Consider the following 22,195-nt stretch of genomic DNA (forward strand, 5'->3'; position numbering starts at 1 on the left):
AAAGTTTGAAAGCCACCACACTAGATTACTTTAAAGAGAAAGGGAAAAACACATCTAAGATAGGCCATGTTAATGCCGAAAAAGAGCTGTTTATCTTTAACCAACTTAAGTGATTATATCTCTATCAGGTAAATGGTTCAAAAAAGGCTTGTGATACTTAATGTGATACTTAATGTGTTAAAAGCTTTATAGGTTGTCATAAAAAAAAGTTTCCTTAACTAAGACAGAAAGAGAATCATTTAGCAATCATTAAAAGCAATCATCCTGCAGGGCAATGGAGTGTTCTGCTTCATCATGCGGAAAGCCAGTAATTTCTGGTGAAGTAGGTACTGATTATATAAACGTCTGAGAACAGGCTACAAGGAGAAACTGGTCAATCCGTGGCTAATGCAAAGGTCTTCTGAATAATGACTTCTCAAGTTCTAAACAGACATTACCATTGTAAAACAGTTTTGGAAAATATTCAAAAACTCAAACTGTAAATATATCAACAAAGACTAGAAGTTAAGAAAATAAGAAAAGCTTACAAAAAAACCCACAGAGGTTGTCTTCTTCAATGACAACACAACGAAGCAATCATATATGATCATAACAAGTGAAATGGAAACCAAAAATATTCATAATTCCTCCTAAGCCTAGACAATATTTCATATTCCATGCCACTTCCTCCAAGAAAATGCTCAACCTCCCAAGTGGAGGTTAGCTGTCCCGTCTATTAGTTCCTTAGGACCCCAGACCTCACCCATCACAGCACTTACTACTCTGTATTGTAACTGACTATTTACTCATCCACCTTAATCTCTCATTGGTCAAAATTCAATGTAGGTAAGACCAGGGTCATCTTTGTGATCAGATCAGTGGCTCCACATATCAAGCATTAAAAAAACATTTTTTGAATGGATGAACAAGGCAATGGCCATGCATTGCTAAAGAATTTCATGACTTCAGGCCTTAGTGAGAACAGTTTCTTTATTCTCAAACTGGTTCATGTCAGGGAGCACCTGGAAGTCATGGTGCCCTTTGTGGAACACCGTGCTCTTTTTTGTATGTCAAAATGAATAAATTTAATTCTCTCATACGGTTAGAAACAATTTTAGTTGTTTCTAAAAACTATACATGTTTTTATATTTTTCTAAATACATACATATTTTATTAATGCAATATAAAAGTATACCTGAGTTCATAAGAAAAAAAGTTGTTAAACTAAGTTTCATCGGCTATTTGAGTTTTTAATATTTCTTAGATACTTTTTCACTTTACTAGCAGGAAAGTGGTAGTAGGCATTAAATGTTTAATTAAAAAAATACAAATTCAGATCTTTTTCTGTTTATTGAGATAAAAAGCCATTGCTCACTATTAGCAGTGGAATACTTTAGTCCAGTTTTGGCACAAATTTGAGATCAACTGCCCAAAGCCATCCAGCCTCTCCACAGATAAAGACTTTTCTTTTCCTTTGATGGCTTCATTTTTTTCCTCAATTTTTGGTACCCCTCTTTTATTCCCCTTTATTTTCTAGAACAGTGTTTTTCAAAGTGTGGTCCCTGGGCCATCTGTCCAAATGTGGTGGAGCGCTTGTTAAATGCAGATTTAAATGGTGCTGATGACCACCACACCCAGGTTCCCAATGGTCAGATTCGGAGTCTTTGGGGAGAGGGTAGAAATCATTAGGCATGCTAAAACCTACAAATCATTATTCTCAAAACAGTAGCTCTCAGTATCTTTTGCTTTAAAATGTGCTTCAACAGTTCAGCTGTGTGTCTGATTTTACCACAAGCCCACAGATAATTGTGGAGGACCTGATGTGATACAAATTCAGGATTGGCAATCCTTGTTCTAAAAAAAAGAAATTCTATTTTAATGGTGCATGCAGTCTCATATAGCTTCTGCACGGACAAATCTAGATCCTCAAAAGTTAGATTACTGCTATTTAGGATCTCAGAGACTGTGGACCCATGTCATTTTTATAACTAGATCTTTAAATATCATCTAAAGTTGATCTGCAAAGTCAGGAAACAATGCATTATTTAGATTCCAAATCTCTAATCTCTTTGAACTAAGCTAAAGTAATCAAATGTTAATATTATTACTTGGGTCATGTGTCATGTTTTTTTTAACTCAATGAAAGCTGAGCTGACTTGCTAATATATTACTGTTTAACTCAAAAGCCTTACTCAGAAATTAGAATAATTTCTTTCGGACTAAAGTAAATTCCTTCAGCTATCAATCAACTTCAATTTACAAATCTGTTTCTGTATCAAGCACATAAGGTTACACTTGGGATAAGCAGCCTAGACACTGTGGCTCCTTTCATTTATATGTCTGTATCCTGTGCCAAGATGGGAGGGGGGGGTACTGAGTGCACAGAGGCTTGCTCTGCTGGCTCATTTTAAAATTTTGGGTACGCTCTGAACATGGACTATTGGCCACAAACCCATATAAATTTCCTTTTATACCACCTCTCAAATAATTGGAATAGGGCTGAAAAATGGACTGAACTTTGAAGATTCAGATTTAAATCCCAGCTCTGCCAACTGCAGAAAAGTCACTCAATGTTTCTCACTTTGGTTTCCTTATTTGGAAGAACATGGGCTAACTCTAGATGAATAACTCTCAATTGACAGGGTGGACGGCATAGTAAATTCCCCAAAGAAGAGGGGCACACTTTTCATTTTCCCCAATCCAAGAATCATTCCCATAGCCATTCACTGCTACTGATGTGAGTGCAATATTCTTCAGGTCCAGCTGATCCATTATGTTCCTCTAAGTTGAGGAGTCTATGATTTATATAAACCCTTAAGACCTTATTATTGAAACAGTTTTTTGAATTTCAAAAGTCTGAAAAATTCCTGGTCTAGTGTTTGGTTTCTAGATGGCTATTTAGAAATTCTCTCCAATAGAAAGGTAAATTTTTCTTCTTAAGATCCTTCATAGCTGACCTGGAGAAGCCACTGTACTCATCGAGCTCACTGCTGGGTTAGCATCCTTTTTACCACTTCCTATTCCAAAACTTAAATATGTACTTGTGGAATGATACATGGTTGAGCAAAAAATTAACCAACTCATATCCTGTATAAGTCTTCATGCTCTAAGAGTTGAGTGAGAGAGGAAAGGCTATGGAAGACATGCAGAACCATTGCACTTGTGTCAAATAATGACATATTATAAAGGCATATTTGCATGCTCCCCTACACACATCAATGTTTTGTTGCATACATTTTTTAAAAAACTCTGATATAAAATCCTGTAGGTCTTTTTCCACTCACGAATGTATGACAAACATTTCCCACATTATTACAAATTCCTTGTAAATACTTTTGTTAATTGAGATACATCTGACATAACATTATATTAGTTTCAAGTGTACAACATAATGATTCAATATATGTATATATTGTGAAATGATCACCACAATAAATCTAGTTAACATCCATTATCACACAGTTGTAAATTTCTTTTCTTGTGATGAGAACTTTTAAGATCTATTCTCTTAGCAACTTTCAAACATACAATATTATTAACTATAGTCACCATGCTGTACATTATATCCCCAGGATTTATTTATTTTATAACTGGAAGTTTGTACATTTGGGGACCTACAACCATTTTGCCCATCTCCCATCCCCTACCTCTGGAACCACCAACCTGTTCTCTGGTCTATGAGTTCAGTGTTACGGCAGGATTTCCTTCTTTATATTCCGTTGTATGTATACAATTCCTTTATCCATTCATCTATCAACGGACACTTATGTTGTTTCCATGTCTTGGCTGTTGTAAATAATCCCATAATGAACATGGGAGTGCAGATATCTTTTTGAGCTAGTGTTTTTGTTTCCTTAGGATAAATACCTAGAAGTGGAATTGCTGGGTCATATGGTAGTTCTATTTTTAATTTTTTGAGGAACCTCCATACTGTTTTTCATAGTGGCTGCACCAGTTTACATTCCCACCAACAGTGCACAAGGGTTCCCTTTCCTCCGCATCCTCACCAACACATTTCTTGTCTCTTTGACAACAGCCATTCTATTTTGATTTGCATTTCCCTGATGATTAGTGATGCTGAGCACCTTTTCATGTACCTGTTGGCCATCTGTATGTCTTCTTTGGAATAATGTCTATTCAGATCCTCTGCCCATTTTTTAATCAGATTGTTTGGTCTTTTTTGCTATGGAGTTGTATAAGTTCTTTATATATTTTGGATGTTAACCCCTTACCAGATACATGATTTACAAATATTTTCTCCCATTCAGTAGGTTGCCTTTTTATTTTGTTGATAGTTTCCTTTGCTGTGCAGAAGCTCTTTAGTTTGATGCAGGCCCACTTTTTTTTTTTGCTTTTGTTGCCATTGCTTTTGGTGTCAAAGCTAAAAAGCCATTGCCAGGACCAACATCAAGAGCTTACCATTGGTTTTCTTCTAGTTTTATGGTTTCAAGTCTATGTTCAAAGTTTTTAACTCATTTTGATTTGATTTTTGTGAATGGTGTAAGATAGTAGTCCAGTATTCCTCAAAACCATTTATTGAAGAGACTATCCTTTCCCCATTGTATGTTCTCACCTCCTTTGTCATAAATTACTTGCCCATATATGCATGGGTTTATTTCTGGACTCTCTATTCTGTCCCATTGATCTATATGTCTTTTCGTGCCAATACCATACTGTTTTAATTACTGTAGCTTTGTAATACAGTTTGAAATCAGGAAGCGTGATGCCTCCACCTGTGTGTTCTTTCTCAAGATTGTTTTGTCTATCTGGGGTCTTTTGTGGTTCCATACATATGTTAGGAATTAAATACTTTTTAATGGACACAAAATATTTCATCAAGTAGATCTATGGTTATGTAAATATGCCAGTTTCCAGAAAAAGGATTTTTCAAGAGAAATACTGCCTTTAAGGTCCTCCTTAACAAAAAAATTCAAATTGGAAATGTTACTGTACTATGTTTCTAACAGTGCCTAGTTTTTCTTTCCAAAGTAACATTCAGTGATCATTTTAATCTCATTTTCTCTCATGACTTGAATTGTTTGAAGACAAGTGATAAGAATGTCTGTTTTCCTAAATTCAGATGATTCCTACTTAGAATGCCTCAACTGACAAGTGTTCCTGACTTCTTGTCCACATCTACTCTGTACAAAGTGGAAAAGAATTCCAGTCTGGAAGTTCCCAGATTCTTTTTCCCTCTTGTAGTGCCCAGACTCTTGCCTGTCCTTGCTGTAGCTACTATAGTTGACGATTAGTGCTTTTTATATTCCTATGTTTCTGACCTCAGCTTAGCAAAATGACTTTCTATTTATTGCTTCTGCTTTACTCAGATCCCCAAATCCATATTTTAGATCTTAGCAAAGAACAGTGGAAGATACAAGAGCTTTGAAGTCAGACTTGGATTAGAATCCCGGTTCCATCAACAGCTAAGAGATCTCAGGCAAATCACCTGCAACCTACGTGAGCTTCAGTTTTCTCAGCTCTAAAGTGTGGCTAATAGTATCTGCTACTAAGATGTACCTGAGTGTTAGACTGGAAGATATACTGAAAGTATGAACACAGTGCCTGGCGCACTGCAAGCTTTCATAAGCCATGGTTACTAGGGTCATGATTACTATTATTGCTCATGTTTCCTTGCCCTAGTTTGGAATTGACATTTTTGATCCTTGACTTGTACTCCAAGATTACCAGTGCCAGGGAGATGCAGAAGGAAAGGAACAAGTCACTCCCAGACAAAGGAATCTATGAGTTTGGGAATACCCAACTGGAGAAGGAAGACAATCACTAATCACAAAGGTTAAAGAGGAAATCCAGCAAGAATCAAGTGGGTGTTTGAGGTAGGTATGTTGAGCTGAAGAGAAAACAAAAGAAATCTTAGAAATATTCTAGTTGAAGTATATAAATACAAAGAAATCTGTTATTGGCATTTAAATAAATGAAATAAAACATAGCTTTTCAGTGGCAATCTAGTTTCCATGGGGAGTTACTTTTCAGATAGCATCAAATTAGTTTCCTATCTTAATCTGCGCCTGCTAGACCACTAACATTTGTATTATTAAGTCTCGGACTTAAAGTGCTTTCACTGTGAATTTTCCTCCTACTGTGCCCATCTGTTCTTTTCTTGTGAGCCCAGAGGAAGCCAAGACTTAAGAAATATTCAGTTCTCAGACTTCTTTATGATATTTTCATATAAGCATTTGTATCAACTAAGGAAAATTATAAGACTGTACAGAAACAACTCCACTTGATTTTCCGTTTCTCATTATCCATGTGATCATTATTTTTATGGAAGACTAAGAAGTCACCATACATATAACAAATAAAGCCAAGGAAAACAAATGATTATAACTTTAAAACGTAAATTTGTTGGGGATAGTAAATGATCTTTGATATCTGATAATAACACTAAAATATTTATTCATATACTAGGAGGTAAATAATTTATGAATTACCCATTATTAATGTGAACAAAGCTAGCTCAGGTAGGGGAAGGCATCAAAACCACTACCTACTCTTGGCTGTTCCTCATCAAGGTCAGCAGAGACCTTCACAGGCTTCGTTTCAGCCCGTGAAATGAAGGTTCATCCGTGACGCTGCTCCTCCACTCAGCCAGGTCGGGCCATGGTGAGCTCACCTTCCATGACTACTTTCCCTGCCATGACGTCAAGCTGGCTGGATGAAAATGGTCCATACCTAAGCTCTCCTCATGTGGTGTCAATATTTGACTAAACAAAAACTCATTTTACTTTAAAAATCACAAGTTCAAAAATAAGGTAAAACCAGCAAAGAAATGGATGGGCATTATATTAAAAACACTATAAGCTACAAACATAAATTCAAGATATATACAAATATTAGACACAAAATGGCCGCTCATGAAACTCTTTGGCAGGCAGAGTTCTAGAGGAAGGTGTTACTTATTGGCAGGCTTGGAGCAGACAAAAAAGAAAAAAACAACAAAAGAACTACCTCAGCAGCTGCAAGGCCGATGCATACTCCTCTGAATCCCATATGTTCTTTTCCAAACATGTGCAGTACAGCTCTCTGATCTGTAAGTGAATAGTATACTCGTGAGGAAACAAGAGTGATGTACTAAGTTTGCACACTGACAGTTTGGCAAAATCATAAATGGTCAAGACAAAAAATTAGTGTTATTAAAAACAACCATTTTCTTTAGTTGACAACAGACTTGGCATATATCACATGGATCAGGCTTTATAAGAACACCATTTACACAGAAGCAAAACGAGACTATATTGGGATTGGCTGATATTACGGGTCACTTTGTAATAAGAAAATGATAAAAAGATACTGTGATTATTAAAAAGAAGGCTTAATGGCAGAAATTGTCTTATAAACAAGTCATTCTTATATATCTATATTTGTTCTCTAAACCTTTGAGTTAAGGATGCAAAGACTTAGGAATTCAGAATTTTTCCATTAACATCCATTCTACGGATGGTCCACAGGTGTGTGGTATGACACAAAGGCCAGAGGAGCACAATTTTGCAAGGAGCAGAAGTGCTGCTTCCCTTTTAGTTCTTGGTGCCACGCAAGGTTAACCATTAAACATTCTTAAACAGATTCTTTTTTCCATTTCACTAAGGTGGAGGATTAGCTCTCTCGGTATAAGTGACAAAGAAGTGTTAAAGAAAGTTAAAATGCATTAGCACAAATACATTGTAGGGGAAGCAATACCACTGGGATTCAGGTGGTTGTTTCTAGTTGTGGCCATCAGAACAAAAAATACTGTTTCAGTTACCAATCATGTGTACAGCTGGAATTGATTTAGATTGTGCACTCACTGTAAGATTTGGATCCATTTCAAATTTTGATATCCCTGAATGCTACTGAAATCAAAGCAAAAAACTACTAATATTCCTACTTTATAGATTTCAAAGGAAGAAGTTACCTGTCGACCCAATGGGTACTTGGGAAGAGAAGAGGTGAATTGATGAAGACATCTCAAAACCAGGAAGTAATTTGTATGGTAAACATACAGGTTTTCTAGTAATGATTGTGCTTCCTCCTAAAAATCACATTACAAATATGTAAGTCCATAATTAAAACAATATAATACTAAAATCTACTTCATGGATATACATAATTTCCAAAAAATGATGAGAGAAGATTCAGAATTACAAATTAACCTCCTTAATTCTGAGAATTTATAATGCACACAAAATCCAGGATAAAGGCTGGGTGAGCGTTTTTGATTTAGTATCAAGCCTAGTGATACTTTACACACACTAAAATTAACACTCTAATTTCCTCCTATCTATAGCATTGCCACAATAACTTGGTCCCCAAAAATACAAGTGTGCAAAAGAGCATGTTGCTGAGTACCTGCCTGTGCCTGTGGGGTGTGCCATGGCGAGGTGGACCCGTGACCCTATCCCTCCCTCACTGGCATCGGAAGGGTGAGATCACCAGAGAGCACAGTACAAATGTAATTAACAGTTGGTGAGGTTCTGCTTATGATGTATGCTTTTCTTAAAGTACTGCTAGAGTTCTGTTTGAAAGGGAAGTGGAAAAGACTGTAGAAGAAACACCACAGGTAATTCTGATAAATCCTTGCCTTTTGTTGAGGATCTCTAATACTGGTTTTATTTACTTTAGCAAGTGAGGGGGGGAAAGTTAAAAAGAGAAATCTGAAGCTAACAAGCTTTATAATTTAGAATCCAGCAAGTATGATATGGGAAACAGTGTCTTAAGAAACCTATGGGATGACTAATCTCACAAATCAGTTTCAAAAGATATTTTTTTGTGGGTGGCATTGTTTTCTAGAACCTTCTGAAATAGTTGAGTAATTATTTTAAAACCCTGTGTCCTATCAAGTGTTTTCAGACCTCAAGTACTTTTATAATGGCTTATTTCTCTAATGTTTTCTTAAGAGAATTATGATCTGTGACATGGTCTTCAAACTTTTTCCTCCTCTAAGAAGTCAAATAAAGGACTTTAACTACTGGGCTGTCTTTTTTTCAGTAATAGCTTGCAGATATCCATTATTTTCAGCAGCCAACCATGCAGAAAATAACACCTCAGATATCAATAAATTCAAGCAAATCTAACCAATATAAAACAACAAATCTGATATACTTGCCTAAACTCTAACTCACTTAGAAATAAATTCCTTGGTCAGTAATCTATGGGCATTACCTGAAAGCATAGGACAAATTAAAGAAAAGCTTTTGGTATCAAAATGTTTTTCCTGGGAGCTGGCCTGGTGGCATAGTGGTTGAGTTTGCATGCTCCGCTTTGGCAGCCTGGGGTTTGCTGGTTCAGATCCCCAGTGTGGACCTACACACCACTCATCAGGCCATGCTGTGCAGGTGTCTCACATACAAAATAGAGGAAGATGGCCACAAATGTAAGCTCAGGCCCAATCTTTCTCACCAAAAAAAAGGGGGGCCTGCCCCATGGCATAGTGGTTAAGTTCAGCACACTCCACTTCAGCAGCCTGGGTTTGCAGGTTCAGATCCCAGGTGCAGACCTACACCACTTGTCAGCCATGCTGTGGCAGTGACCCACATATAAAACAGAGGAAGACTGGCACAGATGTTAGCTCAGGGCTAATCTTCCTCAAGTGAAAAAAGAGGAAGATTAGAAAAAAAGGAAGATTGGCAACAGATGTTAGCTCATGGTGAATCTTCCTCAGCAAAAAAAGTTTTTCCTCCCAGTATTTGAGATAGTTGGCAATTTCAAAAATCTAGGTCTCCTATCATAACAAAAGATACTTTAACCACCACTGGGAGAGTATACTTTAATTATATTTTTACTGTAAGCTATAACATAAAGATTGCATAAAGCCACTAATTGTTTGCATTGCTGTGTGCTTAAATAGTTTTTAAATGGAATATTCTGGAGAAAAAGGAATCTATTAATAAATAATAATCATACTTCACGCTACTAGCGCTACCTACTTTTGCTTTGTTTTGCTACCTACTTTTGTTTTGTTTCGTTTATATAACATGGCAGACTATCTCATCTGCTGCTCAACTGAGGAAATGGAGTTCTGGTTCCAACACTAGAAGTAAAATTGGCTGTGCTGGATTTAGCCAGCCTGGTGGTCTAGTGGTTAAGATCCATTGCTCTCACCACTGTGGCCCGGGTTAATTTCCTGGTCGGGGAACCACACCACCCGTCTGTCAGTTGTCGTCCTGTGGCTGCTGCTTGTTGCTGTGATGCTGAAAGCTATGCCACTGGTATTTCAAATACCAGTAGGGTCACCCATGGTGGACAGGTTTCAGAGGAGCTTCCAGATTTAAGACAGACTAGTAAGAAGGAGCTGACCACCCTCTTCCAAAAAAATTGGCCATGAAAACCCCGTGAATAGCAGTGAAGCAGTCTGGTAGAGCACCGGAAGGTGAGAAGACAGCATAAAAAGACCTGGCAGGGCTCAGCTCTGCTACTCACAGGGTCACTAGAAATCACAATCAATTTGAAGGCAGCAACAAGCTGAACTTAACGACATAAGATCTGTTATATCTTTCTAAGGGATTTTCAAGAGTAATTTTGACCACCCCAGATCTCTGCCTTATGTCCAAAGTCTGTTGAAATAGTAATCCTGTTTTCCATTCATTAAATTTTTCCTCCAGCATCTTTTCTGTACACTAGTCATAGTTGCCACTGTTTTATTTCCTAATTGTGTTTAGAATGATTGTTTTCTACAAAGATACACTTTGTCTAGGGATATTCATTATTTCCCAAAGAGATATGCTTTCTTCTGTTCTTGAAATATGAAGACCTCTTTGTCTTGACTAATCTTTTATAAGATATGGGACAGAAATATTTCTCTGCTACAAGAAAAACAGCAAACACGTAGCAGCCTCTTCACTCTTTCTCAAACATGCCAGACAGGCTCCAACCTCAGGTCCTTTCCACTTGCTCTCACTCTGCTTGGAATTCTCTTTCTTCTCCTAGATTCCTGTATGGCAAGCTCTGTAACTTCCTTTAGGTCTTTACTCAAGATTCACCTTCTTAGTGAGGCCCTTATTTAAAATTTCAGTCCTACTCTGCATGCACACCAAACTTCAGTCCCTTTCTCTCCTTTACTCTTTTCTCCTTAACAATTATCACTAACATAGTTTACCGATTTATCTTGCTAGTATGTAAGCTCCATGAAGGCAGGGCTGTTTGTCTGTTTTGTTCACTCCTGTATTCTTAGCACCTCGACTAATACCTGGCACACACTAGGCACTCCAGAAATATCTGTTGAGGGGCTGGCCCCATTTAAGTTCAGTATGCTACACTTCCATGGCCCGGGTTCAGTTCCAGGGCATGGGCTTACACCACTCAGCAGCGGCCACACCGTGGCGGCAACCCACATACAAAATAGAGGAAGACTGGCACAGATGTTAGCTCAGGGCTAATCTTCCTCAAGCAAAAAGGAGGACGATTGGCAACAGATGTTGGCTCAAGGCGAATCTTCTTCAGCAAAAATAAATAAATAAATAAATAAATAAATCTGTTGAATGAGGAAGTGCATTAATGAATGGAGACCAACACTCAGTCTCTCTTCTTTTTCTTTTCTTTTTTTTTTTGAGGACGATTAGCCCTGAGCTAACTACTGCCAATCCTCCTCTTTTTTCTGAGGAAGACTGTCCCTGAGCTAACATCCTTGCCCATCTTCCTCTACTTTATATGTGGGACGTCTACCACAGCATGGCTTGCCAAGCGGTGCCATGTCCGCACCCGGGATCCAAACTGGCGAACCCCAGGCGCCGAGATGCAGAACGTGCGAACTTAACCGCTGCGCCACCGGGCTGGCCCTCAGTCTCTCTTCTAAATAAGAGCAACTGCTTGTTGTCTTGCTGGAATGTGGGCCAGATTTACTAATTTTTCAAAAGAAGACAAAAGTCTGAAATTTTAACATAAAATTTCTCAATTTGTAAATGTTGGCTCAGTCTTTAAAAAAAACTATGGACCTAAAAAGAACCACATTCATATTATGCCGTGGGTTGCCAATCAATGTGTAATACACCCTTTTAAATTAGCTGTCTCCAATCACATAAGTTCTGTCGGTCATTCATTCAAAAATCATTCATGTATTATGGTTTACTTAGACGACAGGGCCTCTATCATGACTGAGCTAGTTAGTTTCTGTGGAGGAGAAGCCAATGGATCTGTAAATCTTATATATAGGTAAAGAAAATATGACCAGGCAGAATTACATTTGCTATGATGCTTAGTTTTTGCATTTATTTCTCTTCTGATTTCCATAATATTTATCACTTTTGTGTGTAGAATTGTATGCACCAGGGTGAAGAATGTACATAAGTGTACTTAAGGAAGTACATAAAAATGACTGTAAATTTTTGTGTCTTGTTCCTTTTAATCAATTCACTGATCATTAAAAGCTGGTAAAACAGACTTACATTGAATTTTAGGATTAAGAGGTATTAGCTGTCCAAGAAAACAGCATTTTCTCATTTATCATCTTGATAGAACTAAGCATTATTTTTCCCATTAGAGAGAAATTTTGGCTGGCAGTTTTTCCCAGACTTGACTTATCATATTACAGCTACCAAATAAGAGCGCCAAGCACAGCTTGCTCCCGGCTCTCGTGTGGCACGAGCACTGGTCTTCGCATCCATCTCTGCCGTTTGTTCTCCCTATTCCTACTGGGCACTGTAGACCAGGAGAAGCACTTGACAGAGGGTTTGGATCCTGACACTCTGTGAAGCTCACACCTCACTCGTCCTGTCACATGCGGTATTTGTCTTGCGCTTGTTTTCTTCTTTCCTGTTGTTATTTTTTCTAATAGGTTTTTTCCCCTCCTCTTGACCTTTAGGTCTATCAAAAGAAACAGAAAGAGGTGGGAGCAAAGGTGAAAGGCAGTTCTCCCCAAATTCATGAACCAGTTTTGTGCCTTCTGTTCATGAATCACCAGGATGAGCAAACTAAATGGTGAAAGAAGTCCTTGCTCTCCCACGAACTCGCTCTGTGACCTCAGACGCTTCCCTGCCTTGGCTGTAGTTCTTCATTTGTAAAATGAGCATGATGAATCAGGTTGTCTTTCTAATAGTACCACATTACAATTCTAAGAAGTTCAAGAATTATGTGCCGCTCTCAATAGATTTAAGAGCTAGTTGGGCACACAGGCATAGAGACATGAAATATTAACAGGTCAGAATAATAAAATGTCAACTGTCACCTGTTAGGGACTGTATATGAGTTTTCTACATGGCACAAAGTTTAACCCTTTAAGCATTGAAACCATGCCAAATAGCTTTAAGGAAGATTTGAGTAAAAATATATAAATGGATTTTCTTAAAAGAAGTATATGGAATTAGTCATTCATTAAATATACTGAGCATAATGTAACTTCTTGACAAGACAGGATCAACATGAATAGCAAATCATTACTGGTAATATGTATTGATGATGTGGTTGGTGTGGAAAGCACAGGATTAAAATGAACCCAATCTTTGCTATGGTGTTGGGACTTGCTTTTTTAAAAAAAGTCTCTTGAAAATAAAGTGTGTGTGTGTGTCTACATAAATGACACTGGTGTATACATATATAATACGTAACTATATAATGACCTAACAACATATATTTGGTGGGGAGAAGGGGTTGTTTTGCCTTCTTTCTTTAACTGGAGCAACAGCATGTAGTGCTGCATGACACGTGGCCACCTCACTATAGGGGCTGAAGCTGCCTCCTACCGAGTGGTTTTCTAAGCCTCCTACAAAAGATCTTCATCATTAACTTGCCACAGTATTTGAAAACCCCATTTCTGATTTCTCAAACACTAATAAAGAACCTTAGGCTCCTTCTCATCAGTTTATACTAATTCTTGAAAAAAGTGTCATGGAAAATGTGTGAGCTTTGACATCAGGCCTGGGTATTAATGTCAGATCTTCCATTTGCTAAATGTGACACTTTAGACAGGCAAGTTATTTAATCATTTTGTGACTCTTTTCATCTATACAAAGAGATAAAAACATCTGTCTTATGTGGTGGCTGTGACTCACAATGAGACAGTGCATAACAATTATCTACTAATTGGGAAAAGCTGTTAATGTTACCCCATTCCCCCAAAACATTTGCTCATGGAAAGGAAGAGAATTTTTCACCATTTAAAAAATCTTTCCAGTATTTCAAGCCCTAGCGTTTTTTTTTATCAGATAAGGATAACAATTATGCAAATATATGAAGCCACAATCTTCTTTAAAGGTCTCCTTAATTTCTAACTTGGAACAAAATTTCTGGCACAGACAATAAAAATTATATCTTTGTAATTATGGTGTGTTTGAAGTTCTGTTTAAGGCACTTTTGACAAGTCAATTTCTCATGAAATATTGTTTCATAAAGGTTTAAATTAAAAAAAAAATAGCTCGATTACTAAAGCAGCACTATGGGTAAAAATATATCCAGTCACTGCTCCTCCCGTTTCATCTAAAAAGTATAGTAGTCTAACATAATTTACCTACCTTCAATTACACCTATGTACTAAACTAAAATTTTAATGAGGAATCAATGATTTAACCAGTCAGAAAAAATTCTTACTAATTGTTTAACAGACAAGTAAATAAAACCACAGCTCTAGAGCCAGAAGGAACTTTCAAGATTGTTTGGTTAAATTTCTACCACAGGCTTTCACAGCTATTGAGCCATCGGAAGTTGAACTTAATGGGAGTTCGTGCAAACTCATTCTGCTAGAACCTAGAAAAACTTGATAGTGCACTGTCAGAGGACACTTTCTGGCCATTGTACCCAGCTGCACTGTACAACTGTTCAAGGGTCAGACGACTCAAAAAGGAGAAAATGCACAGAATCTTTAGTCTTTCATCAGCTGTATATGACCTTCTAACGTCCCACCTTAGTTTGAATTCACTTCCCAGGAAACTTCTACAAATGTACATGGTTTAATCAGCTGAACTTTTAAATTTAAAAGTACATTCTCAAAAAACCCGCTCTTAAAAGGAGTTTATGAAATACAAAGGTGGCATATAGTTTGAAAGTAGTATCTGTGAATTGAAGGGTCCGTAATATTACAGGAGTTGAGGGTTTTTTTCACATCTTGAGTCCAGTCAGAGTATAATTGAGATGAATCATTTGTTTAAGTTGGGATTTAGTAGATGAGTTCTACACTTAAGAAAATAACATATGGGAAACAATAAACAACATTTCCTTCTAGGGAGTCAGTCTAGTTCAGTGGTTCTCAAAGAATGGTCTCCACACCAGCAACATCAGCATTAACCTTGGACGTTGCTAGAAATGCAAATTCTTGAAACTTACTTCAGAGCTACAAAATCAGAAACTCTGGGGATGCAGAGTGGAGAGCAAAGTAGATTTTTAGGGTAGAAACAGTCTAAATATAAAAAGCATAAATTTCTCTGGAGTAAAGTTTGAGGTCTATGTCTTAGAAATCTGAGTGTACAAAATGGGTACAAAATGATGAACTCTAACAATAGGCATGTCTATATAACTATATAATCTATGTGGCTATATAACATAGAGTATTATATATATTATTATATATAGTATTTATTATAATACAGAATACTATAATAAATAAAACTATGTATTCATATTGATATCTTAATTTTTTATCATAGTGAAAAACAAATAGTAACAATATTTATGATTTACATTTATAAAAGTTTTATTGTTATATGAGTAGCTGGAGTTCAAATGCAAGATTTCTGAGTCAAGATCAGGATCCTCCCCCATATCATGTGGTACCATATTGATTATCATATGGAGTTTTTCCAATTTTTTTTATTGTGATAAAATGGATTATCATGTGTTTTAAAAGAAAACTATAAAAACGGAAAAAGAGCAGCATTATAATAAGAATAAAATATTCAAAACTACTTTCACTCTAAACTAGAAAAATCAACAGACAATTGATTAATATTTTTCACAGACGTCTTCTGTCCCTTGAATTTAGCAGGTAGCCTGCAGATAACTTTTTCAGGGTAAGGGTACAAATCTTTGTGCTCCTTCATATTTCTCACTATGTAAGTCTCAAAAAATATGCCTTTAAATGACAAAATATACAATCCTAAAATGAACACACCAAAGATAATAATAAACAGGGCTGGTTAAGTGCAATAAGAACAAGTACAGTAAAAATAAACGCTTAGAAAATACACAAAAGTTACTGAAAAGCAGAGATAAGTGTCACGCTATTTCTTTTAATGCTCCAGCCTAGACATTCTCTCCCTTTGTGATATCAACGGTTAAAAGTACTCTTTAAAAATCTATTCCTGGCTTCTGAAAATACACTCTTGACAAAGTTCTACCAGGAAATGTACTTGGCAACTAGCTGACTCAGCAGAGAGCTAATCTATCCAATCTTAAAGACTCAGTAAATAGTACACATCCTTTTCCACTGGTTCTTACATTTCCTTTCTACTGCAATAACCTGCATTAGGATTTGAGGACTTCCCATACTGCTCTGAAAAGGTTACAGAAATTATTAAAACGACTATTAAACACAATCCAGAAGTGATTTTATACTATGGCCCAGTATGGAGCCCGCATTAGAAATAATATTTAATAAAAGCCATTCCCCACTGTAATGTTGTATGTCAATTATACCTCAATTTAAAAAAAGCCACTCTTAATATTTTTTGAGAATTTGCAAAAAGGAGGTAAATTAGTATTTAGAAATATACAGAACACATGCCCTTTAGGAGCTAACCTTCTTTTATTCAAAATTGGAAAATAGTACGTATCAGCAAAACCACACATAGCACTAGGGCTTATCTTCAATCTCATCTTAATTTTATTATAATTTTCTAACAACTTTTTCCTAAAAAAGGCATGAAGAGTATGAAAGTAAGTGTGACCTTATGTATTTCTAATTGTCCCTCAATGAGGGGCTTGTTCAATAAAATGAAGGTACATTCATTCAGTAAAATACTATGCCACTCTTTAGTACTGATATGGAATGATTTCCAAGATTAAGTGCAAAACAAGGTGCAGAATAGTGTATATAATATCCTTATCTTCTTCAAAAATACATATAATTACTTGTCTGTGTGGAGAGTAGCTCTAGAATGATACATAAGAAACTAAAACACTGACTGTATCCAGGGAGGGGAAGTGAGTAGTTGGAGAATAAAGGTGGAAGGGGGTTTTTTCACTGTGTATTATCTTTTGCCTTTTGAATTATGTACCACGGCCAAGTATTATTTATTCAAGAAAGGAAAAAACCCTCTTCTTTTGATATTCCATATGTTGTATGGCTAGCTCATAATTTTCTAAGCTTATTACTGTTTCCCTAGCACTACACTGTCAACATATTATGATATTTTTTCAAATCAAATCAATACCCATTTAGCAGTGGGTCCCTAAGCTGCATGGCTTCCATGGGCTTTTATTTACGACAGCCTTTAAAAGAACGTTAAAATGAGGTTGGCTGCAGGTTCCAAAACTGCTATGAGGAAAGAAAGTTGAGATCTAAAAGTGTTTTCAAAATAGACCACAGGAGAAACCTAGTGTTACACTTAAAACTTTTTCTCAATAAAAAAAGTGTTATGTTTTAGAACTAAGGTTTTGTGTCATCTTTCATAGTCACCTTCCTATATGATTATCAAAACTCACTACTTCATTGTGCAAAGCATATTAGGATGTACATATATGTTTTATAAAATTAACTCAATAAATGTAATGTGCATATTCTTTTTCATGAAGGAAAAAAAGAATAAAACTGAAACAGATACACCCACATTCCTACCTTCAAAAATCTCTCATCGGTCAATAGCGCAACTTGCTTTTCTGAAGCTTGCTTTTCCACGTACCTAAAATTTTTACCATCCCACACACAAAAAGAGAAAATTAAACATTCTAAATATTTGAATGCCATATGAGGAAAAAGAACTACGTAGACTGGTGGCCACATTCTTTCATTTCTTCTCAAAAATAAATTCAAGATGACAGTCATGGTTTAACAGTAATTTTTAACTCCTTAAATCAGCTGCAGTTCATAGTCTAAAGGTCTAATCAGAAACAAAGGCCATAGACTCCAGAAATAGGAAATGTTATTTATAAAAAGTAATTCTAGAAAACCTGCAAATTATGTCCCCTGGTAAAAATATTTTTCTTTATGGCAAATTTTCAAATACAACAAAGATATCTCACAATTAGAAGGGTTTTATTTTGCTCTGAACAAAACAAAAAGGTTATTTTTCCTTTCCCCACTTCAAAAATAACTGGATCTGAGATTCCTTATTTTACCCTAAACTCTATTATAAGATGTGTTAAATATGTACTTCTCTTTTTACCTCCTAAATGATGGAAGACGTCGGATGTTTTCACATTGATTATCTGATAAAGAATGTATTCTTCTCTTGGCTTCTGGGAGACTGCAGCACAGAACACTGAGAGGCTGGGAATAGAAATGCTCTAATAGAGAAAGCTGAAAGAAATGTGAAGATTAAATATATTTGTTATACTTTGGCAGTAAATCGTTTGCCCTATGTCTGCTCAATTTTAAGGTGTCTTTTTTTAAACAGCAAAAGTATTTATGGCACTAATATATTTAATAATGTCACAATAACACTGCAAACAATGCATAAATGGTACCATACCTTTAATATTTTAAGGCTCCAATTTTGCAAAGTGAGAAAATTGTAATCTCTGAAGTATAAACTAAAAGAAACTAATATAAACGGATAGATAAGCTGTCAGAAGCAACTCACTTACAATAACAGTCAATGCAGTGGGGATAAGACTGGGCTGTCACCTAAATGTCTAATAACAACGTAAATACTTAGTAAAGTGCCTGGCACAAAGGAGGTGCTTAGTCAATATTCATACACCAAATACTCATAAGAAAATACTGATCTAAAATCACTGTAAAAACTGGTCTGCTAAGTAAATAAAAATGCTTCAATGGTAGAAGGTTTGCCTATTGATAAAAGAGAATAATGAAAAATGAGGGATGGCTAAAGAAAATGTATCCTTTTAAATTCATGTTTTATCTCATGGAGGAAAACATAGTGCAATATCTGGTAGATATAAGTATTCTAGTGACTAGAATGCTATCTATGGTCTCCCGCAGTACAAGGGGTTATGATTTTCCAGATTCTCCCATAACTTGTAAGATATATCTCACAAGACTATCCAAATGTTAAAAACTGACTCTAGTGACCAGTTTGGTTTTTCCAGATTCCTTGATACTGGAGAGACAGTTCCCTAGATAGCGGACAAAACACATTCTGGTCACTGGAAAACAGCATTCTCCATCACAAATTAATAAATTGACATACTAGCTTATATATCAGTCTAAAGGTATTTGAGCTTGATCCTTCCCAGGTAAACTGAAAATGAATTTCTCAGCCCATATAACTGAGGATCAGATACCCAAGGCTAAAGGAAATCCTCCAAAATAGTCCATTCCAGAAGAAACATAAGGCTGTAAGGTAAAGGGCCAGCCTAACTTAGACATAAGTATAAAATAAAAAGCAACTGTCCATGTCAAGTGCTAAATTATTTTTGCACATAGTAACAATCTTGTTTCTTACATTTTCCAATTATATTAATGTGATAATATTTATTCTGATGTTAACACCACTTCTTACACATGAGAAAAGTAAAAACCAAACATGATACCAGATTTGCTGAGGAGGAATGGGAGGAAATCACATGAGTTACAGTACAACTATAAATAGGATAAGGACCCAGCATTACTTAACTATTTTGTCCAAGTGTGTTCTCACACCCAGGTCAATTAATAAGTTGGTTAACATATCCACCTAATTATGGAAGGACTTAAATATATACAGAATGATTACCTGCCCTATCGAACCTCCTGCAGAAATCAGGACTACACATACTTCCTACTGATAATTAGGAGCACTGGACTAATGGGGTGTAAAGGCTCTGCCACTTATTAGCCATGCAACCTTGGCCAAACCATTTAACCCAAGCCTGTTTCTTCATGTGCAAAACTGAGGACAATAATACATATTAATGAAACAACGTAAATACTGAGTAAAGTCCCCAGCACAAAGGAGGTGCTTAGTCAATTAGCAGGAACCTATAAAAATCATCTAATCTGGGGTCCCACCTGGTGGCGCAGCAGTTAAATTTACATGTTCCGCTTTGGCAGCCAGAGGTTCGCTGGTTTGGATCCCGGGTGCAGACCTAGCACCACTTGTCAAGCCGTGCTGTGGCAAGAGTCCCACATATAAAGTAGAGGAAGACGGGCAGGGATGTTAGCTTAGGGCCAGTCTTCCTCAGCAAAAAGAGGAGGATTGGCGGTGGATGTTAGCTCAGGGCTAATCTTCCTCAAAGAGAAAAAAAAATCATCTAATCTGATCCCCTCATTTATAGATGAAAAAACCAAGACCCAGAGAGATTAAGTAACCTGGTTAATGTCTTTTTCTTCAGTCACTTTCTCAATGGTATTTGAGACTACAGTTTATATTTCCTAAAACTCTTCCCTCCAGTGCAGTGATACTCTACTTTCCACTGGATTTCTTTACTGTGCTTAGTCTCCTTTTGTATTGCTCACTCTTCTGTGTCAGCTTGCCTTAGGGTTCTACCTCGGTCCTTTCTTCACTCCTCTGGGTGATGCCTGATCCTCATTACATGACGTCAACTACCACCTTTCAATGATGAATCCTAAATATTTCTAGTCCAGATCTTACTCCTGAGTGCCAAATCTTTATATCCAACATACCCCAAATTAACCATATACAAAAAGAAGTTCATCCTTTTCTAACAAACTGGCTCTTCGCTTTACATTAACATGTACACTTAATAAATGGTACCAACCGCCAATCCATCTGCCAAGCTAGAACCGTGTCTGTCGCCAATGTTCCTCTCTTACATATCCTATGATCCACTTAGTCACTAGGTTCTATTGATTCTCTCTCATCCTCAAATTTGTTTCCTCCTCTCCAGTCCCACTATCACTGCCTTAGTTTAGCCCTTGTCATATCCTGTCTACATTACTGCCATAGCCCTCTAATAGATCTCTCTCCCTCTATTGTGGCCTTTGCCTGGAATGCTCTTCCTGTTTTGACCTGGCTAATTCCTATTCCTCAGGATACACTTCTGCTCTCCTACGGAATCCCCAGGCAGGTTTCTTTCACAGCAGTGACTACTCAGAACTGTAACTGCAGGTTTACTCTTCTGCTTCCTTCTCTAAACAGTGAGTGATTTGAAGGCAGATTTCTTTGTTCTCTGTATCTCCAGGGCTCAGCATAGTGCTTGGCTTATAGGAGGCTCCTGATGATACTTATGAGTACATAGATGAGTGAATGAAATAAATGAGAAGTAAATTAGAAAGTTTTTTATCTCAATATCATTTAATTTCACATATTGCTAAGGTAAATGATATTTTCTTACTTTAAAATACTCTTTTTAAATTTGAAAAACACACACACACACATTAGTCATAAGAGACCACTACAGTGTTTTATGTGGAGGAAGAATACATATGAGAAATAATTTATAATCTTCAAGGCACTACACAACATGAGGTATTATCATATTGCACTTTGTACCAAAGGTTACTAACATATAGGTTTCAATGAACTTAACAACTGGCATGTGTTCACAATGACTACACTTTGCTGAGGTATTTTAGGTAGTTGCCAAGAGAAGGAAATAACATTAACTTTTAAACAACTGGTGAATAGGGTCTTTTTTTTAGATTAGAACAGATGTTATGAATCTAAGTTCATGAAGTTTCTTCCAGCAATTTGTGAAACCTTAGTGAAAATGGATTTCCAACATATAAGAATAAATATAAATGAACACACACATATATATGTGCAGGAGAGAGCAAACTACAGCTCACAGCTTACTTTTGTATGGCCCAGGAACTAGGAATGTTTTTTACATCTTTAAAGGGTTATTTAAAAAAAGAAAAATATGGGGGCTGGCCCTGTGGCCAAGTGGTTAAGTTCGCGCGCTCCACTGCAGGCGGCCCAGTGTTTCATTGGTTTGAATCCTGGGCGTGGACATGGCACTGCTCATGAAACCAGGCTGAGGCAGCGTCCCACGTGCCACAACTAGAAGGATCCACAAAGAAGAATATACAACTATGTACCGGGGGGCTTTGGGGAGAAAAAGGAAAAAAATAAAATCTTAAAAAAAAAAAAAAGAAAAATATGCAACAAAGACCATAGGGAGCATGCAAAGCCAAAAATATTTAATATCTGCTGCTTTACGGAAAGTTTGGTGACCCCTTATATACAGCATTTCCTAGGTAGAAAGTCCATAAGCTGTCAGCAGATTCTCAAAAAAA

General features: G+C 36.7%; 1 protein-coding gene across 3 annotated transcripts in view; it reads right to left on the minus strand.

Moving 5' to 3' along the window:
• ORC3 (origin recognition complex subunit 3) overlaps positions 1-22,195 on the minus strand; it is a 59,163-nt gene that overhangs the window by 17,906 nt on the left and 19,062 nt on the right. For all 3 annotated transcript variants that reach the window (XM_046676710.1, XM_046676709.1, XM_046676705.1), the window contains exons 10-13: positions 18,219-18,352; positions 17,672-17,735; positions 7,889-8,005; positions 6,946-7,025 (exon numbers count right to left, since the gene is read on the minus strand). In XM_046676710.1, the coding sequence (XP_046532666.1) occupies positions 6,946-7,025; positions 7,889-8,005; positions 17,672-17,735; positions 18,219-18,352 (395 nt within the window). The remainder of the gene's footprint in view (positions 1-6,945; positions 7,026-7,888; positions 8,006-17,671; positions 17,736-18,218; positions 18,353-22,195) is intronic.

The sequence above is a fragment of the Equus quagga genome, chromosome 11, assembly GCF_021613505.1.
Source record: "Equus quagga isolate Etosha38 chromosome 11, UCLA_HA_Equagga_1.0, whole genome shotgun sequence".
Lineage (NCBI taxonomy): Eukaryota > Metazoa > Chordata > Mammalia > Perissodactyla > Equidae > Equus > Equus quagga.